Raw genomic sequence first — 12,714 nt, 5'->3', positions numbered from 1 at the left:
AGGTATATGCGGCACGTACGGGTGTTGCTGACAATAATTAACAAGAGAGTTGAACATCATAAAAAATGTATTATCCCTGGCCCTATACCTCTCTTCTTAGCCCTTCCCTCATCCCCTAAAAAAAAATAAGGTAAGGAAAGGTAAAAAAATCGATGGTCACTCGAAGCGTGCATGTGTTCATAATAATAATAATAATAATTTTATAGTATTCCTACAGGCGCCTAAAAATAATTAAACTGGCGACCAGACAATTTTCCACGCAATCAGCGCAATTTTTTTTTGTGCTATTTATTTTCGTTGCAGAAATTAAAAGTTATCCAACGATATTACTATTAGCATCGCGTACGAATTTAAATATACCACACATTGTCCTTGGGCTAGTTTTTCCCTACTTAATTTTTCATGCTTTTAAACATCACTTTTGCCATCGGAAAATATGATTAATAATTTACTCTGAAGCGAACGGACACACACTCGCTATTAACTCTATCTATTGGTATAAAAATTCGGTAGTATTATTTCCACGCACTTAGATGCAAAACTGAAAAAAGGTCTCAGTCTCAGACGTTACTAACCATGACTGACTCTGTGCGTTTATGCCCTCGCCTGATAAATAACTTTGAACCATTTTAAGCAAACTGAACGCCCAACGACATCTCATTGTATTAATTCTCAAGTACATAATTGTACTTAAGTATTGAGTGGAGTTGTAGCTAGATAGGTACTTTTATTGTTAGAAAGTCATAATCTCTGAGTTCTTAAATCCCATGACGTTACACGTGCCCTTTTGGCTATTATTACAACTGTCATTAGCAAAAAACTACAATGGACTGACTTATTTTTTCACCAAGACTAGCGAATAGCTATAGAAGATAACACATAAAAAAAACCTATTAGATTAGACAAAAATTGGTTTTTTGCCACCACTAAAGATCAATCGGTAACACTCATCCAACAAACCCGATCCAATTTAAACAAGTAGTTAAGCAAAGAGTTACAAGCATCGTGTTTATCTAGACTGTTACTTTAGTAAACTGTAAGGCTTAGGGCAGCTTGGACGGGAACGATCCAACCACTTATTTAAGTTAACAATATCCGAAGCCTTCCTCGAGTCTATAAATAGATTAGGTTAGGTTAGTTTTAGTTAGGTTAGGTTCCTCAGTCTATGATATCATGTAAAAAAAAAATGTTAGGTTAGGTTAGGTTTGGTTAGGTTAGGATAGGTTAGTTTTGGTTAGGTTAGGTTAGGTTAGGTTTTGAAAGAGGGGAAAAAATGTTATGTTAGGTTTGCTACATGTAAATTAAATAAATAAGACATAATTACACGCCGAAGACAAAAATAAAGTATAGAGGCCTATTTTTTTTGGGAAATGACTGACACCGCGAGGGAGAGGCCGATGGGGGACTGTACCGTTCAGCTTTTAATAATTCCAGGTCGGAAGAAATAACGCGGAAACGGTTTCCCACGGTCGATGGGCATAAAAAAACTCCTTCCCCCCCCCCAAAAAAAACCATAAAAACTAGCGGTCGACGTACGTGTCCGTGGGCGAATCCCTGTTGGCCTGTCTCTGTCTCTCCACGAATCTGGCGGCCACCGTTCTGGAATCGTCGCCGAACCCGTACAGGCCGGCCACCGCAGCCATCGACCGCCGCGGTCGCCACAACTACAGTGGTAGTGGCTATTGACGGCGGTGTGTGGCCACGCTAACAAACCGACCCCGTGACGACGGCGAAGGGCGGCGAAAGCGTTGTTGTTTGAAAGGGTTAAAATCAAGTAAAAATGAAAATCCGTTTTCCTAACGGTGCACATGCGAACGAACAGACACTGCAACGACAGCGACGACGACGTGGTCCCGGACCGCGCGCGCCGCGGACACCGGGGCGGCAAGCAACAAGCTCGTCGAATCCCGCCAAAACGGACAATGCCGCCGAGACGTGTTGGCGCAGCTGTCGTGTCGCCCCTCTTCTCCCCCCCCCCCTTCACCCCATACGGTCCCCTCCTTCCGCCTGATACTCGGCCACCGCCCCTCGTGGCCACATCCCTCCCCCCCGCGTGCGAAATCATCACCTCCCCTCGTGATGTACAAGAACCACCCCTCGTCTAAGTGTATTATTATAACTGTCATACGGTCCTAATAAAAAAAAAAAACCGTCCAATTCTATTCCTTGTATTTTTTTTAAACTTCATATTAGTTTGATATTATAGATCATTATAGAACGCTAAAATATTGTACTCCGATGAGTATACACTCTATAGTCTGAGATCAACCTACGGGAGTGTGGTACAAACCCTTCTAATCGTGGCTTTTAGTAAAGACCACCATTGCGTGTTTCCGTCATGAATAATAATTATTAAAATACAAAAATGACAAATTTATAATATTAACTGTAAAGCATAGACAGCCATATTGTGTTATATTAAGTTATTAATTACATCTATAATTTGTTGTAATTATTTACACTTTTTTGATTTATTTTAATAACAATTCTTCTGAAAAAAATGGCCGATTTCAAATGTTTAAAATAATTTACAAACAATTAATTGTGACTAAAAGATAAAATATTAATACAAATTGATTTCAATGTGTTCGCGCACACAAAATTCCGTTTGACGGTCAGTTAAATGATCTAAACTAGTATCGCGTTCTTTTTTTTTTTGTGTTTATAATAAAAATAGGTAAAATAATGGTTTTACAGACTAGAAAATAAATGTCAATCGACAAAGGCTAATATTTTAGTAAATGATTTGCAACTTTGGACCCTCTAGGAAGTCCGCGATAAGCGTGACGCGCAAAGTATTTAGTCGAAAACTAAGCCCTAGTAGTAATATAATTTAATTTATTAGTACCCAATTTACTAATTGCTTTGATTCACGCTGTTATTTTTTTTTCATTTAAAATTTTTTAATTTAAAATGTGATTATTATAGACCAACGGCTGTTGATTAGTCACGTCGTGTACTCGATAAGTTTTTATGCTACTTATGAGAGAAAACTCCGCATGCGTGTGTGCGTTTATATCGGTCTAGACATAATAAAATACACGCGTACATTGATATTATAAATAATATTACTAACGGCAGTGATGAAATCGCACACATCTTAAGACGGGTATGTTGTTAATCCTGAAGCCACGTTCGGCAGATACGGTCGGCCGTTGAAAACGACACGAAATCTCTATTTTCGTCCCGGCCATATTTACCCAGCCGCGAGCCCACCATGTGGAGAGTAATAAAAAAAATCTCTAAGGTCAAAAAATAACGCTTCCTTTGTACACAGTAGTAGGTATTTATGGAAGCGCGTTGAATCCATCGTGATCATAATATTATTATTATTATTACGCATGTTTCACTTGCAACAAAAACCGCCAGTGTACAACTCAATGCGTCCCGGTGCACGATAAATCATTTTTGTTTACTACACCCGTTCGGGGTTCTTTGTTGGTTCCCGAAAAACCAAACAAAAGTATACTTTAAAATATATATATACATAATATTATTTATTATGCATTAAGTGTTTTCGCAGAAGCTCTCCCGTTTTCAAAGCCGTCACGCGCACAAACAAAACGGCATTTTAATGTTCTTAAGAGTTTTCACATAAGAAATCTAACGCGTACAGCTGCCATCTACATATATTAGCCGGAGCATAATAATATACTATACCGTCTGGCAATATAATTTATATTATTGTATTTTAAATAGAAAACAATCTAATCGTTTTCAGAGTGATTAACTGCGCCTATTCTAGTTTACAAATCAACGACCATCTAGTAGCCCCCTGACGGATGTAATTTTCCATGGAAATTCGCCCGTTGAAATACAATACTAAATTATTATTTTTTAATGTCTAAAAGTTATTAGTACCGGTCGGGTTATTTATTCGGCCGGTCGTGAAAGCCAAGCGATGCGTGGAACAATTCATCAGTCACGCCAAAGTTTACAGACGACACGAAAGACATGAAATAAATTACCATAAAAGAGAACTTGTGTCTTTGCAGTTTTCTTTATGTACTATCATCGAGAAGCACTTGGGGTTCTATGCAAATGTTTAATCGTCATGAGCACCGTTAAATGATACACAATAATTGACAAAATAACATTTTCCGCCTCAAACTTTGCCCAGACACTGATAAAAATTAACACTGACAAGATACTTACCACACAAAAACGAGGCGGCCATCTTCTTAAATTAACACCACTATAATGTTATACCTATACATGAGTATACTATTAGTTGTGTATAGATAATAGATATAACATACGAGTATAATACCAAACAGATTTTACAAAACGGCCGTCACTTCTCTGTTTAAATTAAAGTGAACCTTCAATGCTTTCGTCTGTTCTGTGATTTGTCCTTAAATTATTTCTGGCATCGATAATACACCGTCAGCCGTTATGATATATGTTTATAATGATTATAAGTGACGTTGATAACACAGAATCACAGACATATATATATATATATATATATATTATTTCATACACACATAAATCCCACAAAAATGGCAGACGTCCACTTCCATTCGTATCACTATCAATCTAGTTGGAGTTTGTAAGCGCTTAATTTAAGTAGTTATTTTTTAAACCATTATTTTGTACAAATATAATATAATATATGCTATATTTACAAAATATTAAATAAAACCATAGCGTACAAAGGAAAACGGTTTTTCTTTTATTCGAATAAATAGTGGAAAATGATTCGAACAAGAATTTGCACAACTCTGTGCCCGTCTCCTATACTTCGCGAGTCGGGTGTGGCATTTTAATTAATTTGACAGCGTTTTACTTTTTACTTATTTTTTTAAAAAGCATTGTACCAGATAGAGAATATGTCGGGTATTTAATGAAAAACGTAACGAGACTTGAAATACTCGTAGAGAAAATACATTATTATACATCAACAATGCACAATAAGCGAAATCGGACGGGTACACATTGTAAAATACACGAGGTAGGTAAAAATAACAACAATGAAGAGCCGACTTACGTTTAAGAGAAATATTATTATCGCAAGAAAAAGTCCAATTTCATAAGTGTGTATTTCTTATGTTGCTCTACGCTCTCTTGACAGTCCCTGCCCCTTCCATCTCGATATCTTAACTTTTATTAAAACCGACACGGTTAGGTTATGTATAGGTCGACGGTAGAAATTGTCTTGGATGATTTCATAACGTTTGCCGGGCACGTCGCGGCTTTGAACTTTTTTAATTAATTTTACACAACTGCGTTTGTGTAAATACATAATATACCGAAGACGTTTCTCATCGGTACTTGATAAGAACTACTCAAAAGTTCACCCGGTTAGGTATGGGTACGTCGGCAAACCGAAAACAAGGGGGGGGGGCAGAAAATAGAATATTATAACAATACTTGATGTATAAATGTATTATTTTTTTTCTGGGCTGAGTATATTATGTAAATTTATTTGTGTTGGAGCAGTTAAATAATAAAACAATAATAAAAAAAAAAAATACCCTCCGTTATTATTTTGAGATGAGTATATTATCAATCTTTTGCCATGAGTTCCAAGTTAATCGAGTCTTTGTGTACGATAATTGTCGAGAAACGACTAAATAGTAGTGGTTAGATCAAAGAGATACATCTTTGGGCCTGATAACAAAAATATTGTCCGTTTCGATCAAAATCAATATTGTGCGTCCAGCCTACGCCAATCAAATGGGCTAATTAATATCGACTTGGACGAGCTGTTGTTTACAACTCAAACCACGCATTAAAAACGAACGAAACGTTTGATCGATTCGGTTAAATCAAGTGCCAATGCCAATACATATATTTACATTCGAGTTTTGAAAATAGTTTTCTCTTGAATAAACACACACTCAGACTTTCAGGATTGAAATATACACAACAACGACGAGTGTGGAGTATTTTAACTTAACACAACTTAGACCGGAATAATTAAACCGTCGTATGTACTAGAAACATGAAAATATAGGAAATTTAATCTCCATTTCTTACAGCCAAACGAATACAAAGCTTTTTGAAATATTTATAAATAATTTAATAATATGTATTGGTAATAGAAGTAAATTAACCACAACTATTCAAACTATAATTGGAAAAAATGTATGCTATCCGTTACCACAGCGCTGTTTTATACATAAGAGAAGCAATGCTGTTTGAACTTCAAAAATTATATGAACGAAGAAGAAAAAAAAATATGTCTTTAAAACGACTTGGTAATAAAAAAAACTACCGTATAAAACAAATAAATAAACAAATGTCTTAAAAATGTTATTAAAAATTCAACACTCTTGTGTTGGAAACGACCGAGGTAAACGCTACTGACTGATTGTCGTTAATATTAATATTATGTTGATGGTTTTTGTTCTGTATTAATAACATTATCAACACGTTTAAGAACATAATATATATACATATATATATATACAGCTATTATTACTTTTACACACAACCGCTGATTGGTGTACGCGGCCGTGCTAGCTGATGCGACTTAATATGTTGTTAGTTTTATACAATATTAACCGCGACGGTAAGTTGGAAAAAACAACTTTATTAATATCCAAAAATAATTACTCGGTGTTAAGGGTGTCAAGTCACACTCAAGTCTATGTATTGACGTTGGCGTCTTGAGATGCTATGAAAAAAATATTAATTACAGTATAAAAATAATATAGACATAATTAAATTGAAATCAATAGAAACATAACCGTTGTTCAAAAGCTCAAATGCCACCCAAAGTCATTTAAATATGCCCAAAGGCATATAAATTATAACGAAATTATTTTTGTTATTATTGGCGAATTTGTTTGGAGAGTCCAAGGCTTCTGGGACGAAGCATGGGATTAAGTTCACTGTCAGGATTTCCGGCCTAACGCGACAACGGTTTTGGCTTGCGCCCAAAGACAAGTTCTGGGCGAATTAATTATAATATATGGGGTGCATACAACGACAAAACATTTCAACAAAAAGTAATTACACAAGATGTACTCGACGGCAATGAAACGTTTAGAGTTTCTCCAGACGACGGAGACACATTACTAACGTAGGAGACTATCTAGTTTGTCAAAAAGAATGTACCTATATATTATTCATCCATCATACAGAACGCTCGGTGCAGCAATGTACAATCGGTTGAATTGGATGCTTCGTTTGTTTTGGACAACAGCTGCTTAGATACATTAGGTACGATCGACCGAGGTAACCGACAATCATTTAGCAATTATTACATCACATTAAATCCCATAGAAAACTGTCAAGGCAAACTAACTAATTGATAACGTTTTCATAGATCGTCTCTTCCATTCGCGTCTGGCATCCAAGCGGCAAATTTTAGAACGTACCGTGTGCCCAAAGAGGACAAGAGGATTATATTATTATTGTTTATAAAATAAAACTTTTCAATTGAAAAACTTCTCAATTGTAATCTCAATCGCGAGGGACAACCCTACATTCTACCTTGCTTTAATAATTTCCATTCCTTTTATTACTTCTCGAGAAATACGTCTTCTTCATCGCTTTCCGGTTTTAGTTTTATTACAATATTAACAATACTAATTAACAACGATATGATTTTGTATTTGATTAAATACAAGTGGAAGTTTAAAAAAGAGGACACCAGAGACAGTGTGACAATATTAGAAATTACAAGGCGAAAAAAGAAAATATATTACACGTTTCTAGTTGTTGTGCAATAGTGATTGATTTCACTGCTGGACTTGATCCTGATTTTAACGACCAGCAATCAAAACACCGTACAAGTATCACTTTGAAGACGGAAGACACTTTCATCTCCTTTTGAAAAAAAAAATATATACATATATATATATATATATATATACAAAAACAGGACGGGCTTAGGCTGTTAACTTCAGAAACGTTATTTAATTTTCCTAACCGCCCCCGTTAAAAATCTAAACCACTGTGTAGTGATATTAATTTTATCTATTGCTATTGTTTTTCCTGTATAGCTTTTACATAATATATAAAGAGTAGGTTAGGTTTACACGTTTCCGAGCCGACGAGGTTATTAATCGTTTCGCCTCCGCCGTCTGTACATTTACAATGATGATAAAAAAACAATACTATTACTGTAAAATATGTTATTATAAATTAAACAAAAAAAAAATTAAAGAAACGACAAACCAACGGGTTTTCAGGATCGCGTGACGTCATGTACACCGACTGATGTCAAACGCACGCGAAAACGATTGCCGTGTCAAGCTGTCGGCTGTCGGAAAGCATAAATTAAATTTCTTCCGTTCATTAATCCATCCGATTTGCAAGACCTCCACCGCACCTTGGACGGACACAAATACACAAAACCCGTCGTGATGGGGTTGGGGCATAGTGGGGACAAGGAGAGGTCACAGGTCCACAGGGATTGTTATAACTGAAAATGATGAAATTGCTTTTAAACAAACGCTTCGATGTCAATCTGTGGATGGCGAGTTTTGAACCAGTGCAGTCCAAACCCAAGCACAGTATAAACCAGCACAGGAAGAAAGTGTTATACCACATAAATGAATACTAGTAGTAAGTAATAGTAAGAGAATAAGTAAGGTTAGGTCAAGTGTTCATAGCGATGTTCAGGACAAGACTTCTTTAAATATTATTATATTGTTTCGTTCACAACTGTTGGAATATGGTTATATCTTATATTGTTATGTATACCTTAACACAAGTACACAAATATACACATTTTGTCTCTACAAAACATGTATATGTATAGCCCAATCTTTAATTCAAACACTATATAAATCGAAGAACGTACACATATAATTGATTAATTCCTATATTATTATTAACAGAAATGTGAGCTTAAAATTAAAATTCGACATATACAATACCCGTTATAAACTTAACAATCATACTATTATTTTATTAATACAAAATATTGTTGGATTAACCCAGTTTAAAGTGGCGGCGCACGTTTTCTAATTTACTTTATTTTATATTCAAAATTATTGGAACATAACGTCATGCAATTCCCTTAAACCTAACACCTTTGCGACATTTGTAAGATTGGTCCAAATTTCTCTAGCATCGGCCAAATACTTCATTAGATTTTCTACGTTTTTTTCACCAGCAAAATTTTCGGTATTCATTTCATGACCAGACGATTCACAGATCTCTACATCAGTTCCTTTAGATGTCGTTTCAAGTTCCTGTCGTTTCAACGTTGGGTGTACTTCTTCATTCATTTCCATATCATTCTTTAACCCCAAATAAGATTGTTCTGCTTCGATTAGACGAACAAATGAACTTAAGTTGGTACCTTCATTAACGTAACACTCGAAATAATCAAGAATCTTTTCATAAAACTCGGTTATTCTTTCCGGAAATCGTACACAGCTTATAGTTTCTAATTCATCCACCATACTGTTCAAGTTGTCGCGATAAATTAACAAATTACCGTTGTCCGTACTAGTTCGAATGATCGTTTTTATGTGTTAATAGGCCATAAAAAAAAATTGATTTTATCATGGTCATTTGATAGATGAACATAAAATTTTGGGTTGATGTATTTTTTGGCTAAATCGCGAATTTCTTCCAATTTTCTGCAATCTCCTTCCCAATAAACATTGATGGCGTGCAGCATTGATAAACTGTTACTACTGATCGAAGACTTGTCAAACATATTGTTCAGTAACACATTTTCCATAATTAAAATACTGTATGACTATCGTCGTCGGTTTCAAATTTTGGAAGGCTTTTATAATTTTCTTCGATCAAATTACTCACACACTTCACAATTGATATTGTCAGTTTTTCGTCTATTAAGGCTTTGCATTTTTCATTTATCACGGTACTAATCATGTCAGTTAAAACACTACAAGGCAAACGCGTTACAAAGTTGTGAACTGTGTAATTGTTCAAACAGGTTGGCTAAAACGATTGGATCGCTTAAATGTTTCAAATGGTAATTTCAATTGGTAATTTTATCATAACGGATTTATCGCCAACCATCGAAGTCCGGCTCTCTTGGCGTATTTCAATATTCGATTCTATCGTTTGTAGCAAATTAATAATGTTTTCCGAATACAAACAACCCAACGCAGTGAACGACATGTCGGCTATGACTTTAAATTCGGCGCTTTCAACTTTCTCGGTTATGATGTCTGAACCGAAAATTTTACTGATCGACGTGATCCCCTTGTTTTTTCCATATTTTTACATCCTTAAGTATGTCTAAACCCGGTATTTGACTCAGTTCTTCGTCGCCAATGGCTTTCTGTTTTACCGGTTCAATAGTAAGAGGTATTAAAAAGAAGCACAATAACGTTATTACCTGATTTTTCGATGTAATTTTAAAAGTTACTTTTCTGATAAAAAAATAGGTTAGTGCTGATGTATTAGAATATCGTTTCACGTATTAGCCTAAAACCGCACAAATGGACAAAATCTAGTTTTTCGGTATTGTGTTCAAACGTTTTTGTTTAATCATCTGTAGTAACAAGCATGTTACAAAATGTTATTCGATTCGCCAGCACTGTGTTGGAGAAAACATAAAAATATCGCACTTTTATGCATAAAACTGTTGAACACTTGTGAGTTCGTATACATATAAATTGTACACATGTATTACCGGTCTTACTAGTAGTACTTATTAGGCGTCTTGAAATATTACAAAATGACTATTTTTTTTTAATATATTTTTTTTTTTAATTTGATTTATAAGTAATTAATTCCTTATATGACGTGGATAAGTTCTTACATTCCTCAGATAGAATGTGTAATCATTTTTCCCGTATAAAGTTTTGTAAGTTACTTATGAAAGTTCACACTTAAGTGTGGATTGACTAAACTTAGAGATTGATTTCTGACAGAAATATTTCGCTGAATTATTTAACGTAATGTATGTAAACGTTGTGTACACTCGACCCAAACCCAATAATTAAACTGTATGTGCTTTATTTCCACGTCGCTTTGGATTTAATAAGATCAGCACTAGACACACTTCTGATATAAAGAATAGATAAATTCAAAATAACTCATAATAATTCATAAACCGTGATGTAACGTCGTCGCCTAATACTTTTAGAACGCTTTACACGGTATAACAGTGTATTGTCCTGTTATTGTTAGGTTTTCCCGAACAATAGAACACAAGCGTATACATTTTGTCATTAAAAAAACTAATATCCTCAAAAATTAACTTAAAAACAAAGCATGTGTATTTATAGCTAAATATTTTATTTAAATACTATATAAGTCGAGGAACGTACAAATATAATAATTAGTTCTAATATTATTAAATTAGATGTTAGTTTAAAAAGAAAATTCGATAAATACAATAACCGCAATGGACTTACAATCATACTGTTTTTTATTATTATTATAGAACATTAACAATGAATTATTACTTTAAGGCCCCTGGATACTGACCGTTTTTTTCAGCCAAAACACATCATTTTTTGTCCATCGCACAGGGTGAACCATTAATCCGATAAGCAATCTTAAAACAGATATGAATTCGTCATGAAGCTTACTTGAGATCGGTCAGAGCACTTTTTTCAATTTTTAATTTTAACTCTTTCCAAATTTGATTTTAAAAGTTAAAATTTTATAAAACTTTCAAACGTGTTTTATCCGTAGTAGGAATAAGATATCAAAAAAGTACGCTGACCGATCTCAAGTAAGCTTCATGACAAATTCACATCTGTTTTCAAATTACTGGTTCAGCCTGTGCGATGGACAAAAAATGTACTATTATATTAACTAAAATGGCTTTTACTCATAGACAAAATTATTTAAATTAAAAATAATAAAAAATTAATTGTAAATTAATTAACATGGTCGAAATTGAATAAAACCACTTTTTTCTTAAATATTGCCTATACAAAACTCCTTAAAAATGGTCGGTATCCAGGGCCTTAACCCAGTTTTAACCGGTGGTGGACATTTTCTAATTAAATATTTATATTTTATCAACTATTGGATCTTAACGTCAAGCAAGCTCCTTACAAAGAACACCTCTGCGACATTAGTCAGGTTGGTCCAAATTTCTTTAATATCGGCCACGTACTTCAGTAGATTGTCTACGTTTTTTTCAGCAGCAATGTTTTCGGTATTCGTTTCGTCACCAGACGATTCACTGATCTCTACATCAGTTCCTTTAGATGTCGTTTCAAGTTTCTGTCGTTTCATCGTTCGGTGTACTTCTTCATTCATTTCCGCATCATTCCTTAGTCCCAAATAAGATTGTTCTGCTTCGATTAAACGAACAAATGCACTTGCGTTGGTGCCTTCATTAACAAAACACTCTAAATAGCCAAGAATCTTTTCATAAAACTCAGTTATTCTTTCCGGAAAACGTGAACAGCTTAAACATTCTAATTCATCCAACATACTGTCCAAGTTTTCGCGATAAATTAACAAATTACCGTTGTCCGTACTAGTTCCAACGATCGTTTTTATGTGTTCATAGGCCATAAAATAAATTGATTTCATCATGGCCACTTGATAGTTGAACATAAATTTTGGGTTGATGGTTTTTATGACAAATTTGCGAATTTCTTTCAATTTCTTCCATTCGCCTTCCCACAAAACGTTGATACCGTGCAGCTTCGATAAACTGTTACTTGAGATTGAAGACTTGTCAAATATGTCGTTTAATAACAAATTTTCAACGGTTAAAATTGTATTTTTATATTGTATTTCGATTTCGAAATTTGGAAAACTTTTATAATTTTCTCCGATCAAATTACTTACGCACTCCACAATTGG

At 34.5% G+C, this 12,714-nt stretch overlaps 1 protein-coding gene across 14 annotated transcripts in view; it reads right to left on the bottom strand.

Moving 5' to 3' along the window:
* LOC126834942 (potassium voltage-gated channel protein Shaker) overlaps positions 1-12,714 on the bottom strand; it is a 107,071-nt gene that overhangs the window by 49,354 nt on the left and 45,003 nt on the right. Inside the window, exon 1 of one of the 14 annotated variants that reach the window (XM_050567182.1) lies at positions 1,537-1,672. The exons of 11 other annotated variants lie outside the window; for them this stretch is intronic. In XM_050567182.1, coding sequence (XP_050423139.1) covers positions 1,537-1,643 — 107 coding nt within the window. In that variant the 5' untranslated portion in view covers positions 1,644-1,672. Of the gene's footprint in view, positions 1-1,536; positions 1,673-12,714 lie in introns of those variants that run through there. 2 more of the 14 variants (XM_050567190.1, XM_050567188.1) reach the window with 2 other exon arrangements.

The sequence above is a fragment of the Adelges cooleyi genome, unplaced genomic scaffold, assembly GCF_023614345.1.
Source record: "Adelges cooleyi isolate 19-005CV unplaced genomic scaffold, UGA_ACOO_1.1 ACOO_flye_CR_arks_rails_tigmint_CR_PRNA_21, whole genome shotgun sequence".
Lineage (NCBI taxonomy): Eukaryota > Metazoa > Arthropoda > Insecta > Hemiptera > Adelgidae > Adelges > Adelges cooleyi.
The sequence above is the reverse complement of the archived record's forward strand: the minus strand, read 5'-3'. Positions and strand labels throughout refer to the sequence as shown.